The sequence below is a fragment of the Pinus tabuliformis genome, chromosome 8 (assembly GCF_031772625.1).
Source record: "Pinus tabuliformis cultivar Carrire ecotype Pingquan chromosome 8, CPIR1, whole genome shotgun sequence".
Classification (NCBI taxonomy): Eukaryota; Viridiplantae; Streptophyta; class Pinopsida; order Pinales; family Pinaceae; genus Pinus; species Pinus tabuliformis.
This window is the reverse complement of record NC_142294.1, coordinates 163,199,671-163,217,642: the sequence shown is the minus strand read 5'-3', so window position 1 is coordinate 163,217,642 and position 17,972 is coordinate 163,199,671. Positions and strand designations below refer to the sequence as shown.

General features: G+C 36.3%; 1 protein-coding gene across 2 annotated transcripts; it reads left to right on the top strand.

Moving 5' to 3' along the window:
- The first annotated feature begins 555 nt into the window (after positions 1-555).
- LOC149234647 (UTP--glucose-1-phosphate uridylyltransferase 1-like) lies at positions 556-17,333 on the top strand. 2 transcript variants are annotated; one of them, XM_089371903.1, is made up of 21 exons: positions 556-964; positions 1,071-1,118; positions 1,327-1,418; positions 1,569-1,659; positions 3,977-4,037; positions 4,183-4,260; positions 4,387-4,437; positions 4,563-4,636; positions 5,727-5,799; positions 5,934-5,991; positions 6,258-6,304; positions 6,384-6,449; positions 9,961-9,993; positions 10,142-10,194; positions 10,284-10,359; positions 10,482-10,538; positions 10,651-10,734; positions 10,831-10,929; positions 11,035-11,139; positions 16,753-16,824; positions 17,030-17,333. In XM_089371903.1, the coding sequence occupies exons 1-21, from the start codon at positions 873-875 to the stop codon at positions 17,060-17,062; spliced, it is 1,443 nt and encodes a 480-aa protein (XP_089228029.1). In that variant the 5' UTR covers positions 556-872; the 3' UTR covers positions 17,063-17,333. The 2 variants fall into 2 exon arrangements, with proteins under 2 accessions (XP_089228029.1, XP_089228028.1); XM_089371902.1 differs by having other exon boundaries at positions 6,351-6,449.
- Positions 17,334-17,972: the final 639 nt, after the last annotated feature.

The following is a 17,972-nucleotide window of genomic DNA, read 5'->3' as shown; positions in this document are numbered from 1 at the left end:
AACCTCACTGTTTCATTTAATTAAATTACCAAACACCATAATAACAGATTTGTCCCCAAATAAGTTATTTAAAACAACACAATTGGAAAAGGGAAATTTTCGTACCATATTGTAAACCCAAAAAAATGCCGAAACAGAAAATTCCATCAAAATATGTATGCCAACCCACGAAAAATTAAATATACCACGAGAGGTTTAACCAGAATACTATAATGGCAAAAAAAAAAAACCCAAAATTTTCCCCAAATATATCTCAATCCCCGAAAAAATATAAATAAATCATATATTTTATTTATTAAATTATCAAAGTCATAGTACCTGCGTTTCAAAATCATAGGTTCTTTTGTTTCAAATATGGTTGAAACAAGATCCGACAGAGAAATTCCGCCTAACTTCTAATCAACTTGTACACGCAGTTCCAGCCATCAAACGAACGCCACGTCAGACAATACCTGGCATATACCTTTTCTCAAAGTTTATTCTATCCCACTGTGTGGAAGGCCCACATCATCGGATGGCATAACACGTGGCAAACCAGAGTGCCGCAGCATTGCGTGATCTCGGCGCCACTGGTTTTGGGCGAGACATCTTGGTTTCCAGAGCCCGGCGGTGGACATACGAAATTTTCGTGACTGCACATCTTCCTCGCATAATTCGCCGGAATATACTCTCATTGCTCCGCTCCTACTGAACATAAAGGGAGGTGGAGGAGGAGGTGGTGGCAACACTACGATTGATCCGCTGAGAGGATTTATATGATAATTCTTCGGTATTCAACATAGCGTTAACAGGAAGCATAAGTGCGTAACAGTTTCGTCTTCTACGCACGCTCTGATCTGTCCGCGACGGGGATCTTTCTATCACGACCGAAAATGGCTGCAGCACCAGCAGTTGCTTCACCCGCAACCGAAACCGATCGGATCCCTAAACTTCAAGCCGAGGTCACGAAGCTGAACCAGATCAGGTAAGTATTAACAGTAAAATCCTCTGTTGCTTTCATTTAAAGATCCGCCGCCTTTAAATTCCATTTAAAGATATGTCACTGTGTAATGGATACTTAATGCTTGCAGTGATAATGAGAAGGAAGGGTTTGTGCGACTGGTTTCTCGCTTCCTCAGGTGACTAACAGCCAACGACTCGCCATTGCATCTTTACGGATTTCGAATACTGAGTGAATATTTCTCAGCTTATATTCGCAGACCTTGGTTATTCATTTAATTTACGGTCCCGTAAATCTAATTGTCTATTTGTATGCCCCCGGGGTTCGACGCCGTGACCTGCCGCTTCGACTAACCGGTAATATTCTTTGGAATTTGATGAATGCAGCGGCGAAGAAGAGAAGATTGAATGGGAAAAAATCAAGACCCCGACTGACGAGGTCGTGGTTCCCTACGATTCGTTGGCAGCTTTGGGAGAAGGTCTGTGATCTATTATCAAACAATGCATAGATTGGATATTTCTCAATTAAATGTTGGCGTCTCAAATTTCTAGATTGGATATTTGTGTTTAGCATATCTGGATATTTAATTTGGGTCTGCATTAAAAATAGTTGCTTATGAAATTTGCAGATCCATCGGAAACCAAGGAACTCTTGGACAAGCTTGTTGTGTTAAAGCTTAATGGCGGTTTGGGAACAACCATGGGTTGTACTGGGCCCAAGTAAGTGTTTCTAACAGACATATATTCCATACTCTTCAATGTGCAAATTCGTCAAACTCTATTCTCTGTTTAGATCTTGTTTGCCTCCTATTGATTGTTACCAGTAATACATAAAGCGGGCCCACCACTCTAGACACATAATTTGCATTTAACATGCCACCGATACGAACTGGGCGGATTTTGATAGGCATATCTAGTTTGATATCTGCTACAGTCATTTCGAAATTGCCTCTGGGTATGTTTTCCAGACATACGGACCTCTAACTGTTTAGTTAATAACAGTATACAAAATTAAACAGAAACTATAATATATAGACCGAAAAATTCAATTGAGACTTCTGTGGAACATAGCAGAGTAGATCCAGAATCTACCTTGCAGGCTGTAGGGTCTTACAGTCATGTGACTGCAGTGGAGGCTGAGCTTCATCTGATGACTTTGATTTATGGCTTTCTCCCTCAGGTTGTTCGAGTCCCATAGCACATTATGTAAAGAGTTCCTTTCAATCCATTCGCAAATATCAACTAGTTCAACCGGTTTAGGCCTTATGCTTGATAGACTATTCTCCAGAATCTAATCCAGGTTATAAAATCTATGTTTCAATTTACCTGGCTTGCTTGAAGTTCCTCTGCACCAGGTTATAAAATCTATGTTTCAATTTACGTGGCTTGCTTGAAGTTCCTCTGCACGACTGAATATTCCTTCGCATTTTAAATTCTTTCACGTTAACCTGCAAAGATGCTTGGATTAGAAGTTCTACCTCCTCTCCGAGAAATCCATGAATTTGTTGAACCAGTGTCTTGTATCAAAAGAATTGGGGACAGATCTCTGATCCCTTATTGAAAATGGTCAACAAGGCTAATATGCACAGATAGGTGTTTGCAGTATAGAATGCTGATTATCTTTGGTCTGCCTCTATATTCATTGAGCTTCTTTCTGGGTTACATCCTTCATCACAGCTGCTGATTCATCATTCTTTCGAGATTGATCCACTTGAGTTGTACGTAATGGACAATATCTATTGTTCTCCAGTCTTCATTTATCGTACAATGATCACTACCTCCGTTCCTATTCCAAATATTTGAGATCATAGACCATGTTCTTTTATAATGGCCTCAATATTCAAAAACTTGATTGCCTTTTGTAGTTGATACTGCCCTGTTTGCCAGCCAATTGGCTACTTGATTGGAAGATCTTCTGTTGTGGTTGAAGCATATTGCTTCAAGGTTTCCCAAGCCCTCTATTATCCATTCGATCTTGTTCCACAATTCTCACGAAGGATCTTTATTCTTCTTGTTTAAGTTGTCGATCAAAATCTCTTACACTATGGCAAGCGAGAAGCTCTATAGCATGGTTGGGGGGAGATGTTCATTACTTTTGTGTGTAACACCTAAAAAAGGCTAGCTAGTATAAAAAAGGTTGACTTTATATGTAAAATAGTTCTGAGAGGTTAAGATGGATCTATGGTAGTGGAATCCCCTTGATTTTAACTTGATTGTAAACTCATGTCTGGAAAGTAGAATTCTCTCCATTCTACTAGGCCAGTCTTGCCCTCTAAGGCTATTACATTTCCCATTTTTTAACCTAATGTAGGACCTACATAATTGTGATGGAAATTTTGTGTGAGATATACTTGAGTACTCATCTATGAGACTTGGCTGGTTAAAGCTACCTAAAGAATTCACGAAGTTACTAATTTTTCCTCCTTGATTTCAACTTGATTGTAAACCGATGCAAGGAAAGTATATTTTCCTCTTCAAAAACTCCCTGCTACTTCTAGGCTAGGCTTGCTGTTTGATGCTCCATCAAAATATAAGATTGCTATTACATTCTCAGTTTTTGTGGCCTACTGTAGGACCTATTTAATTGTGATGGAAATTTTGTGATATATAATTTAGTACTGTTCTATGAGACTTTTCTGGTTAAAGCTACCAAAAAAATTCAAGCAGTTTGCTTTTTCCTTTTATCTATTTTAATTTCTATTTAAATCCTTTAATCTAATTGGAAGGCCAAATTACATCTTTGAAAACCTCTGAAATAATGGGGGGTTATTCTATGGCATAGTTCGTTACGATGTTAGAAAAAGGGCAATCTTGAGCGGATATGCTAGCTTTCATTGCTTATGTACGAAGGGGGATTTGGTGTGCATGCCCTTTGGCTCTTAGATGGGTCCCCATCTTGAATTTTGATGTGCATGTATATTGAATTCTAATGTAATATATGTGGCAGTCTTAAAAAATGGTCCAACTTTCTTTCTTGCGATGATTGGCAATTCTTTGAAATTGACTTGAAATTTAAGCTATTCCATTTAATCTGCAGATCCGTCATTGAAGTACGAAATGGCCTAACATTTCTGGACTTGATTGTGAAGCAAATAGAGGTGAAGTGTCAATCTATTCGAGATTTACAAATATATGTACTTAAAATGAATGCAGCGGAATGCTGCTTGAAATATTCTTTTTTGCTTTGTTTCTATTTGGCATCTTTTGTTAGTTAATTTCATAAATTTGATTTGTTAATTGTAGTCTCTGAACAACAAATACGATTCCAAAGTTCCGTTGGTGCTGATGAATTCATTTAATACACATGATGATACAATTAAGGTAATACATTATATGTTTCCAAATGGCAGTATTTTTTAATGCTCCTAATTATTCACTGTTGATTACTATAATTCCCACAACCACTTTTGAAATTTTGACTTTGCACATGTAATTTGCATTGTGTAGATTGTAGAAAAGTACTCTGGCTCGAATATTGACATCCACATCTTCAACCAGGTCGGAGATATACATTTGCATTAACTTTAACAGATGCTATTATTTAAATTTGATTTCGTGTCTTCTCTGTGCTCTGTTCTGTCTGCATGCAGTAACAATGTTAACATGTTTTTTTGTGTCGTCAGAGTCAATATCCACGCATGGTGGCAGAAGATTTGACACCATGGCCAACTAAGGGTCGTACAGACAAAGAAGCATGGTGAGTTTCTTGACGTTGTACTCAAGATTTCAATTAGGTGAAACAGGACCTTTAATGACACTTTTCTGTTCTGAAAGTGTCTGTTCTGAATGACCTTCAATTAGAAAAATGAGTTTTCCTTTTAAATGCATATATATCAAATTATCATCTATATAACATATATAGTGTGGAGCTTAATAGAAAAATTAAACAAGTTAGACTGGTTTAACGAACATTGTTCGTGAGTTATTATGAATTCTTGCAACAAGAGAGTGACTGTACTTTTGAAACTCATGCAAGTGTACTTTAACACGACTACGATCGCCTTTCCAAGGGTTTTATGCCTAGCACCATGCTTTTGGTTGTCTATTCAATAGCTAAAAATGCATAATTTTTATGGCGTATAAAAACGATATTGACCTTTGTTTTCTTGCCATATCGTTCTGTTTTTTATTTGGTTAGGCATTTTCTATTTGTTTGGTTAAGGATTGCTGAAAGCTAGAAGTTTATGGTTGGGTTAATCATTTCAAATTTTTGGTTATAAGAACCACGGCTAATAGAGTGTCTTACGCAACCATGGGTTTACAACATTGTTGCTTTCACTTGATTTATTTACACGAAATATTATCCTTTCTATATTACTCCATTGGAATTTTCCATTTAGAGTTTGAGGTCATTAGGATTAGTAAAGTTTGCTTCGATCTGGACTGGTTTTGCAGCTTGCTTCGTGAGGAGGCACATTTTGAGTATATTACATCAATATTCAATACACTTACATAGAGTATTCAGAGTTTTGTAACCTGCCTGTAGTAATGGCTTTTTCTTTTCAAAATATAACTGCAGGCGTGACACCATAATATGGACATGGACTATTATAATATATACATGCTTATAATGTTTAAACGTGTTGATTTGTTCACTAAAAGTCATGGCTATCAATTTTGATGTGCTAGAATATATGAAAGGCATTTGTTCCTAACGTGAATTTGAGTTGACAATCACATCAAGTCATGTGTGTTGTCTCGGTTAGAAATACATATTATTTTGAAGCTGTATCTTCATATAAATATTTATTCATGTTTACAGATTGTTTGCTTATTTTTGGTTGAAGGTACCCACCTGGCCACGGAGATGTTTTCCCTGCTCTTTTGAACAGTGGGAAGCTTGATGAACTACTCTCACAGGTTCTTTGCTTCATTTGTTCAACTCTTTGGTTTCAGATGCTTGTGGTTTTTTCATGGATATAATATTTCATATCTTGCCTTCAATGGTGTCTCTGTGTTCTTACTTTGTGTCTAACAGTGTCTATGGTTCACAGGGTAAGGAGTACGTGTTTATAGCTAACTCAGACAACTTGGGAGCAATAGTTGATCTCAGTATCCTATTTGCGCTTGTGTTTTACGTATTTTTCATTATCTCAAAGTTTAAACTTAAAATTGTGTATAGCATGCAGAGGACTTCTACAGTCCAAAACTATGAAATGCCATTTTTGGGGAATTAATTGTAGAATTTTCAATATGCGATTCATTTACTGTGACTTATATGTAAGACTCTGTACCTGACCACAGGGGCTTCTATATATTTTCATGCCATGAACAAATTTATTTTTGTGATACCATGCAATTTCTTGACCATCTATTAGAAATTTTGAATCATCTGGTCAAAAATAAAAATGAATACTGCATGGAGGTAAGTGAGAAAAATTCATTGTATTGTCCAATATGGAAGCTTGCAGCCTATGATTAAACATGCAAGGAACTACATGCAGGTCACTCCCAAAACGCTTGCAGATGTAAAAGGTGGTACGCTTATCTCTTATGAAGGCAGAGTTCAGGTAATATTGTCTCTGTCTAGTTGTGATATTGGAAAGAGGAACACTTAAATTGACATGTAACTAATGTGCACTTAGATTTATGCTGCCTGGTGTTTCGATTTTCCAGATTAGCTTTTGATTATCCTATTATGTGGTTGTTATTTCTTTCTTTATTATAACTATCTGAAAGCTATTAAGATTGGCCTAAATCTTACATTGGAAAGAGAAATATGTAAATTAACATGGAACTAATGTGTGCTTTTAATTTCCCAGATTAGTTTTTGTTTATGTTGTCGTTATTTGCCTCTTTAATATCGCCATCTATAAGATTTTGAATTACCACGCCTAACCTTATCAGAGAATTCCTTTGTTCAACATTTGAGCCAATATATTCAACCCAGATACTAGTCACTACATTTTCAGCCAGCATGGCTATTTTTATGAAAGATATGAGTAAATTTCAAGTTATAGCCAAAGTAAATTTGTTAGCTTTCCTTGCCCATGTAGAAATGGGACTTGGTATGCTTGTGGAGGTACCAATCTTGATGTACATTTTACTAATTTCTAATGTAGTATATTGCTGCATTTTTAACTTTGTGAAAGCTAATCCTCTGTACCTTAATTGCCTTTAAGTACTAAGCAGTATATTGATGTTGTTATACAATTTCTAATGTGTTTATTGCAACTTTGGGATGAGAAGAGAGGTGTAAGCTATGAAATATCAAAAGAGCATGGTGAGAGTATGTTTGTAACAGTTTAGAAGCAAAAGTTTATAGAGCAATTATTCTGTCCCATATTAGCTCTATGTTTTCATGCTGTTTCTTTTGATCTTGAAACGCGATACTTGAATTTGTGTAAATTATGTTAATTACTCAATGAATACTGTAGTTGTCAGGAAGGTTTTATGTGTAACACATCACTCATCATTATGCAGAAAGAGGAACGAGTGTGAGGAAATCAGAGGAAAGTAGGGTTAAAGCCTTGAAAGGAAAGATTATAAGATGTAAATTCTAATGGGGCATTGAAGTTAGGGTTATAAAAGTTAGAAACAATCATTATTAAAGGGTGCAGGTTGGTATGATATAAGAGGTTGGGTGAACATGTTAAAATTAACAAAATAACATAATCGGAAAGATATCTCAAATTAAAATTTAATGAAATGTAATTATCAATGTCTCTTAACGAAAGTAGGTGAAAGGTATTGGAAAGTATAATATTTAAGGGAGTGCAGAAGTTATCTCCTAGAAGCACAATGCAACAGGGAACATGAAGAAAATGGAAGCCCCTATATATAAAAAATGGAGTGAAGGTCAAAATGTGGGAAGGAATACTTCAACCACTTATAAATAAAGATTAATCTGGTCAGAAGGGAAGAACGGAGCTAAGGTAAAGGGAACACGAAGAAAAAGAATGCTGGCATTCAGGTCAAACTGTAGGAAGGAATAGCTCAACATCTTCAAAATAAATAACACTTCAGTCAGAAGGGAAGAGAAGGGAAGAGGCAGGGAGGAAGGAAACAAGAGGTTAGTAGCTATTTGAGGTTAAGATCTAAGGTATAAAAAGAATAGGAGCAAATAAAAGTCTTTGTGAGGAGAGTTTATAGGAGAGGGAGAAATAAAAAATGAAGATTGAGGAAATGGTGATTACAAATCTAACAATCAAATAAATGAAAGGAGAAGGACAAGGAAAACTAGGAGAAGGAAAGGGAGGCAGGGGATCAACAATGCAACAACTTAACAAGGGAGTATAACACTTTTGGTTAAAAATGATGTTAACAAGAAGCTTCTAAGTTTGACAAAGCGTTAAACATTCTTCTATATTCATGTTCTTAGGTTTTCCTAATTAGTCTTGAGGAACAGGACTTTGGTTTGGTCAAGGCATATTTTGTTCAGTTGGGATGTTCAGCAAGGGTAAATATGTGATATTTAACATTGTTGTTATGATTTATTCAATAATGTGTTCTTTAACTCTAGCTTCCATGGAATGTCCAGTCTGGCCAATGCATGAAATACCACATGAACATGGAGTTGAGTATATACCTTGATGTAAGCAGTGGTCAATTTATCCTTGATAGTTTTGAAGGTGGTTTGTTACAAAGGGAGTTGGGAGGAAAGATTTGAAGATGTTGTGTTCCATGAATGAAGGGAAGGTTGGCAAGTAGGTGGTAGCATGTTATGAGGAAGGCTGGAAGTGTGGTTTCTAGGTTTATTTACATTTCTAACGGTTTCTTAAGGTGAAAATTTTCTTTTTTTCTGAGTGATCTTGGTTAGAAATTTGAAATATTTTGATAATTGAGGTATTTAAAACAACAGATTTTTGGTAGGCATGGTGTTGGGATACAGCAAGGAGGTATCTGTCATACCTGAAGGAAGGGAGCCATCTGGCTTTTGATGACCTAGAAAAAAAGTCTTCAATTTTTAGAGTGAAGTTAATGCCTTCATAGACACTGTTAAGATGAATTGGGAAAAAGTGTGATCTGCAAAGATTAAACTTTCCCAAACTTTTGGAATGCATTTAAAAATGGATAGAATGCCAAGGATATCCATTCCATTACACATTAGAAATCCAGAAATTCGTTTTAGCAATATATATGTTAATTTAGCTCATCTAGACTTTAACGTTGAATGAACAGAACAACCAGAAAAAGATTGAATGAACAGAAAAAGTAGAAACATGTTTTCAGTAAAATAGTAATACCTTTGCTAAAGAACTATGTAGGATAGGTGTCTTTAAACATAAACTATGAAATAAAATGAGGTGTCCCCTACATTTATTAAAAGATTGAAGCCTATTGACCATTGACTAGGGTGGGTGACTTCATAGGAAATGGTGTATTGTACATTGTTACCTTCAATAAATAAATGGCTTCTCTCTGATCACTATTTTAAGGTGGTTTTTTTTATAGTTTCATTGACATTATTTATTGTGGACATTAATATAATTTGTTTCCTTTTTTCATTTTAGACATTAAATATCGTTCATCCATGACAAACCTTGTTAGGTTATTCACTTCCTTCTTTCCCTCGATTTTGGCAAGAAATGATTGTTGCCTCACGCACTCCTTTAGACCAAGATGTGTAATCTTGGGCCAACATGAACCATTTGTCTCAACTCTCAAAAAACCTGAACTTGTTGAGAAAAGCTTTGGTTTTCTGTTTGGATGAGATTATCAGACACTGTATCAGCCCCTTCTTAGTAACAAATGACTCGATGGGGGAGTCTTTCTCCCCTCATTCTACTTCTATCTCTGAGGTGACTTGACATCCACATTCTATAATTAACATGGATTATGCTTTCTATTTATATTATTTTTAATTACCATTGTCTAGCTTTGTGCTTTTTTCACTCCTATTATATACCTGTTGTACTTATGAGTATGTACGCTTAGGGGTTTTCTACATACTGCTCTAGGTTTTCATTTTTCCTGGCATTTTAGATTGATTTGTAATTTTAACGGTATATAATATTGGATTGTTGATGATATCGAGATGACATGATCAACTTACTGTGCTGTAATGATTTTTTATTGCAGCTTCTAGAGATTGCACAGGTTCCAGAGGAGCATGTACGTTATATTGATTTTTTTAGTTGGTTTTTGACAATACAAATTTGCAGGTTTCGGGAAACTTGTGGTTTTACTGAAGATAATGAATTCATGCAATTTTTTATAGGACGTTGAACTGATTTTAGTGCTTAATTGATTTATCATTCAGGTTGGCGAGTTCAAGTCGATTGAAAAGTTCAAAATCTTCAATACCAATAATTTGTGAGTGAAATGCGTTGCATTATTCTATTCATTACAGTTTTAGGTGATCTGGAGGATGTCTTATGCAAAATGTTTATGTAAACATGCAGATGGGTGAACTTGAAGGCGATTAAGAGGCTTGTGGAGGCTGATGCTCTTAAAATGGAGATAATTCCAAATCCAAAGGCAATACATATTCTTTTCCACATTCTCAAATAAGTAGTGGTTCTCTTTGGACAACAATTGTAAATTTGTGCTTGAGAGCCTAGGCAAATGATATTTTCATTTATATGTCTCTAATTTTACAGGAAGTAGATGGGGTAAAGGTGCTTCAGCTTGAAACGGCTGCAGGTGCTGCTATAAGGGTATGCATTGCAGTTAATTCTTCTAGCATTAATTGACTACTTATTTTAAGTTTTGATTCTCCAATGTTGTTGTGCAAGCTTAGCTGACATCAGCTGTTGTTTGATCCCCCAGTTTTTTGATCGTGCAATTGGTGTCAATGTTCCAAGATCACGCTTTCTCCCAGTGAAGGCAACTTCAGATTTACTACTTGTGCAGGTTGAATGGGAAGCACTTATCTTTTGACTTGAAAATACTTATATATTTTTGTTGTCTCTAGCAGAGTTTTAACCATTCTAAATTCTGCTTCTGCAGTCGGATCTTTACACTGTGGAGGAAGGTTTTGTCATCCGAAATCCTGCTAGAGTCAACCCTGCAAATCCCACCATTGAGTTGGGTCCTGAATTCAAGAAGGTGATTTTTATTGGCTGATTGCATTTCATTCATGTCCACTCTAGTATTTAGAGTCATTTTTCCATGATAATTCCATTTTTGATACTTATAATGTCTAATGCACAGGTTGGCAACTTTCTAAAGCGTTTCAAGTCCATACCTAGCATCATTGATCTTGATAGTCTAAAGGTGTCAGGTGATGTGTGGTTTGGCAGTGGAGTCATCCTGAAGGTTAGCAAGTTTCTTTTCTCATGGGTTTTCTAACAAAAAGGAAAATTTATTAACAAGTTATTATGCTTTAGGCATATGTGTATATTAACAAGTTAGCGTACTCATTGCCTGAATTGTCAATTTGTTACTGTAAGAATAATTACCAAGTTGCTTCCGAGAGTAGATGGTTATGTACTTACGAAAGAAATGCCTTGCCTTGGTGACATGAAATCTTTGTGACAAATTCATATGAAATGAATGTCAACAGGAATTGTTTTCTCATGTTAAATCATTTCTTTTCCTTTCTTTTCCATTTATGCTAGATATTTTCTCCCGTCTGGTCCACTTTGTTACAACTATGTCTTACTTTCCTTTTCTTTCAGCTCAAACATATTGTTCTTAGGTCTACAGTTGTTTGGGCCATTTATGTTGTAATATTTTTTAAAGGGTTAGAAGACTTGTTACTGTAAAAGAAGAGGGCTAATTGCATGCATGTCACAACCATGGCTTCGATTGCAAGTCTTGACCAAAGAGTGGGATCTTGTGGTAAACTTCTGTAATGGTTAAGATATCATTGTTAAATTAGCAGGTTACCATACTGTTATTCATTGTATTTTTTATTTTTGCAGTGAAGAAAATAAGTCAGTACCACTCAGGGAATTAGATGTAAACCTTTCCATCCATCCCATAGTTAGATCTACTTACCGTAAAGCTAAACTTCTACCAAGTTAAAAGGAGTAGTTGCCTCTTGAAAGGTTGCTTGGCACCTTCCCTGTCAGAAAGAGAAGATGCTTGCCAATATGATTACATCCCATTATTCCAAAAGGTGCCTTTCCAATGAAGGGGAGCAACAAAGAGAACATTGTACTATGCAGTGTGCACCAATCAAGATCCAAAATGCTTTGGCAACTTTGCATTTCCACATCATTTTTAAATGACTTAGGCTTGTGACCAACCAACATCCATTTGGAAAAAACTTGTGCAATGCAAAGTAATCCCTTATAAATTGTTATGAAGAACCAATTACCCAAGTACTCTGGTCCCAAAGGAAAAGCAATCTTTGAGATATCTCAACACCTAATCCATTTTCTCAATGGGATAAGTTAATAGAATCTGGGAATAAAGCTCTGGTTCTGTAGTCCAGAAATGGCTTCCTAAAGGCCATTTCTAATATTCATAGATAGGCCCACAAGAATTGAAATTTAGCTCAAAAAAGCTGTCATTTGGAATCCACTGACAAAATGTAGTGAAAACAAGTAGGTCCACAGCTTGGAATATTTTAGACTACTTGAGAGTTCTCCAAGAAAATTGTTTACCTTATGCCCATGGGTGAGACCTTTCTTTGCCAACTGTCCTCTAATAGAGGAAATTATTAACCCATCAAGGTGACCATGCAGTGAAATTCCATTTCCACTGGTAATCTACATACTCCCAACACAATTGTTTGGATACAATTGCAAGGCTTGTTATATCCTTGACAAATATGTGTAGTGATTAAATGATTCAATCACACCATGTGATAGATGCCAGGCCATAGGGGTTTGAAATTGTCACATTGCATCTACATGGTAGAGAATTTTTAGTGTGATGATGAACAAGTACCTGCTAAGATACATTTCTGCTTATTACCTGGGCAACCCATTTAATTGTCAACAATGCCCCTTGAACTCTGCATTAAAGCAAACAATTAAAGAATTCTGTAGCATTTTTTATTTCCCTTTAGGTCAGTTTCTTCAACAATCATTGTCAGAAACCCTGATTTTTTTATTACTTGCTTCAGCTTGTGTCGCTTCATCCAAATGACTTGGTTTATGTTTATTAGCCCAATTTTTATAGTAGTCTTAGCCATATTGATGTCTTATCTTGCACCATATATTAGATAAACATCTGATTCTTCTGCCTCCTTGTTATCCTTACTGATTGAGGAGGAATTTCTGAATATGCTATCATTAAAACCGTTGGATTTTGGGTTGGTAGCGGTTCCTTGGGAGATAAATCTGCATCCTAATTTCTTCATAAGTGAAAACCCATCAATTTCTACTGACTTATCATTTCTTTTTACCAGAAATACTACTAGAGGCTAAAACCATCAATAAATTCTTTTATATTCCCCTCTTCCTTTTTCTAACCATGGCAATATTTCGGAGTCTGTAGCAATGCATTATTTGATAACGTTACAATAACCTTCATTAGGTTTCACAATTATCGTGTGCTCTTCTTAGCTAATTTTATCTGTAAAAAAGTGACATCAGAGTGTCAGCCTCATAAATGACATGGTTGGTGCTTGCAGGCTTCTATTTATAATAGTTGGAAATACTAAAGGGAGGGGGGTGAATTAGTATTTCTCTACAATTGTTATACTATGCCAGTTAAGATTATTAATTAAACCAAAACACAAGATATGCAACAAGAAAATGATTTTATTAATAGAGAAGATGAGGACTCCAATCCTCTTACAAACAACCAGGCTCTAACCTGTACAATATTATAAGTCTATCTCCTTCAAGGCTCCAACCTGGTTTCCTACAAGGCTCCAACTTTGTATGAAGACTTCAATCCTCTAGGCATCCAACTCTCTCTACTTGTGTCAGTCCTTTAAGGTGGTTTCATTACTGCTTCAAGTCTTCCAAAAACTTCTTCAACAAGATCTGAAAGATTTCTTCAACAGTACTTAAATAATACTTGGATGTCTCCAATACTGCTCCAACAATACTTCACATACTGTTTCAATACCTACTTCAATAAATGCTTCTAGAGTTGCTACAAATGGCCTCCAAGATACTTCAAAATCTGGTTTAATTCAAGGTCAACTCCAGCAAGGCATTGAAAGTGTCTCCAAGGCTCTGCATGTCTGCTCAAGAAATACTTCAAAAGTGTGCTTCAAAGATCTGCTTCAGTAAAGTTTGCTCTTCAAGCTTCAATAGGTCTGTCCCAACGCTTTTTCAAGTTCACTCAAGGTCTGATTTAAGGCTCATCAATAAATGCTCATATGGACTGATCAAAACTCTTCAAAGTTGCTCAATAAGTATCTTTGTATCTGCAACAAGTCTAGAAGGGGATGCTTCCAAGAGTTTTCATTGATGCTCCAAAGAGGCCCTGAATAAATGTTTCAAACAATGCTTCAAAGAATTGCTCTCAATGATGGCTTCAAGACTACTTTTATCTGCTCTAAGGTTGCTTCAAGAAGTCTATAAGCTCATCTACAAGACTGCTCCAAAGATTATCAAAGAACTGTTCCAAAGATTCCCAAATAACTGTTCAAAATCTCTTCGACAGCTACTCCAGAGTCTGCACAAGTCTACTCCAAAGATGGGCTGAGATCAGGGGCTAAGATCACAGGTCCGAATGTCCTTCCACCAGCTGAGACAAGGCTGAGATTCTGCTCCACAGAGACAGAGAAGGCTGAAGACTGGTTCTGCTCCACAAAAAGGGCTGAGTTCTGAGGCTCTTACTAGGCTAAAGTCTGCTCCTAAATGAGGCAGAATCTGCTCCTGACAGAAGCCGAAGTCTGCTCCGAAAATTCTGAAGTATATCCTCAGAAAAGGGCTGAGGTTCAGTTCCTTCAGTAGAGGCTGAGGTCTGCTCCTTTAAGGAGGGACGAGGTCCTGTTCCTTTAGTGCCGAAGTCCTGCACAGTAAGGCCAAATTTCTCCAAGATAGTCACAGAAAAGAAACTCAGAAAAGAAAAACTCGCCTTATCCTACTAAGTCAGCTCCTAGTTTGTGGATTGTGAATTCCTATTCTTACTCCTTTAGATCTGTTCTGCTTTTGTGTATCCCAGCCAAGCAGGATGGTCAAAATGGAGGACACATGGTTCTATTTATACTTGCTTGACCATGTTGAATAGACACATCTCTAGAAGGAGCCAACTTGAATACATGGAAGCCGACATGAATAGAAATCCTCTATAAAATTGTTTGAGAGTAATGCTTGCCCTTTTCTTATGTCCAGCACATAGATATGGCCAATTCATTGTCTCTCTAACACTTGAGAACTCATGGTCATACTTGTAACAAGCCGGTGTTAGGTAAATTTATCCCACGGCCACAAATTTCTGGAAAGCTAGTTGGTATTTTTGTTCTTGACAGGTTCATTGAAGTGATAAGCATAGTATTATGAGAGTAAGGACAGATCTGGAGCATTCAACCTTTCATTTGGCGTATTTTCATAACATTTTACAGATTAGTGCTGCTTTTATATTAGCACAGTAGGCATCAATCCTTTTCCTCGCAGGCTGGTTATCAGTCTTTAGTCACTAGCCTGATGTATTTCTTTATGGCCAGGGAATCAAGGTCTAATTACCATCTTGGTTCATCCTTTAAGCAGGTGCATTATTGTCATATATGACAACCACCATCTGTCCTCAACATTATTGCAATAAGAAATACCACATCTGTCTCTGCTCTTGAATAATTGGTTTTCTCATCATCTACTGTGGAATAGGCTTAGAAATCTATCTTGAACTTGAGCTTTGACATCAATGACAAATTACTCAACAATAATATCCATTACATCTACTGTGGAATAGGCTCAGAAATCTATCTTGAACCTGATCTTTTCTTAATCTTTGCTAGGTAGCTCAGGTACATGCTTATATGCTAGTTCTTGAAGCATCTTGTGTGAGGAAATAACTTAGGAAATTTTAGGATGGTTACAAATGTTGTAGATGATCATCACAGATGCATAAGCTCTCATTTTCATGTTGTGCTTTGGGAACTTTGATACGAGAAATGGCTCCCTGGGTGTTTGAATGCACCCATTTTTGGAACACTCTAACAATACATTGAAAACTCACCCATGCATTCCCGAAGATGGAAACATTTGCGAAAGTCTGGGACATTCCCCTGTTGTTTCAAGCTGTTGATGTGTTTCCTCTCCTTCTCTCCCCCATTATATTTTTTCAAGGAAACCTGAGTGGTTTCTCTCTCTCTCTCTCCATATATATATATATATATAAACAATGCATGGGCGATAATTCTTATTCTACCCTAGTTCTGGAACCTTACAATATTATCATTCATTATTGAATTGATCGATACATAATTGATAAACACTGGCTGATTCTGCACGGAAATGATATTCCACTTTTTGGTAAAAATAACTGCTTTTCATCTAAAACTTTCATAGAAGAGATCTCCTCTTATATGAGCTGCACCCCACTGTGTATTAATTCATATTAACCTAGCAGTCCCATTAACCTATATATTGTCATTTGCTGGATATTAATAAAAATTATTTTATCTCATCTTTCAGAACCTTAATAATATTAAAAAAACATCTTGCTTCTCAATGTGCTAGGTATTCTCCATATTCAAGTAATGTTGCAAATTGTTTATCTATTTTGGAACTTGCAAATCCAGTGTGCCCTTTCGTGGGGCAAAAGGGGCAAAACCTATTCGAACTGGTCCCTAGCTTCCACTTGCCTGCTTTCAAACCAATGAATCTATCATTCTCTCTCCCGGGAGGTTAAGAAGCCTCTCTGAACTATAAAACTGATTTTTCAGTAATAATTGAACTCCATTCAAAATGGTTTATTGAGCTAGAACAAAATTATGGTGGTGATGATTGGTTCTAGAGGTCAACTGTTCATAGAAATTAATTTTTTTTCGTAATGGAATTACTGCTTTTGTTTCAGGGAAAAGTTATAATTGAAGCAAAGCAGGGGGCTACACTTGAGATACCTGATGAATCTGTGATAGAAAACAAGGTATTATTTCCATACTATCTATGTCTACTCTTTTTTTCCTTGCATTTAAGATCCCCAAGCATGAAATATTAAAGAGTTACTCAGTATCACAGAATTATGTGCATGATTTGCTGATGAGTGCATAGTTATTTACTAAAATTTGAAAAACAAGTTTCTAATTGCTGCAGCTGAGTTTACTCGATGTGTTATGTTGTTCTATTTGCAGGTAGTGAGCAGTTCTGATGATATTGTGAACTAGCTTATAAGTTTTGGCAGTTGGCATTCTTGATTTTTGGGTTGTTTGTAGAGCTAGAATATTTTGAACTCAGTCAGGGACTGTGTTTAGTGCCCTTAAAGAGTAGAGTGGAAGTTTCACCTCGGGTTTTATCTTCCATAATCGTTACTGGGAGGGGTTTCATAATTTTATTATAACTACCCAGTTTCTATGTAAATGTTGAGCGTGAATTTTTATGCATGAAAGCCTAGGATGAAGCATCCAAACACAATAAATAAATGGTGCTTTGTTGAGATTTTTTTTGTTTGTTTGTAAGTTTTGGAATTGACACAAGGTAATGAAAGCTTTTGCCAAAGCCATATCCAAAATCCTCATCCATCCACTGTGAGTTTGCATCATTTGCTGTTTTTATATTATGAGCATGAGTTTCGTATTTGTTCCCCATAACTAGCTGAGTATTATTTTGTGAGACTTTCGAGTTAAAACCCTAGCATGTCCGTCTTACATTGTACACAACTTTAATTGATCCCTCAACTGTAACTGGTAGCGGGATACCTAATGATCCGGTTATTGATCCATTAATATTAACGTGTTACGACATGTTTATGCCTCATCTGTTTGCTTGATAATTTTGTAACTGTGAAATTATTTTTCGAACTTCGAAATTAATCATTAAACTCAATCTGAATCAGGTTTTGCAAATGATTGCATCAATTGCACTAGACTCATCAGTCTTATCTGGTCATCTATTGTGTTTGAGATTTGATTGAAGAACTTTATTAAAACACAACATGGTTTTGTGGTTGAGTTGTGCGTTTCCATCTTGGTTTCTCGCATTTAGCCACTTAGAGAACTTATTATTCTCCTCCCCGGCTTAAGTGAACAGATATAGAAGGGAGCTGCTTATCCCAATCAATCACTATGGTGCATATGC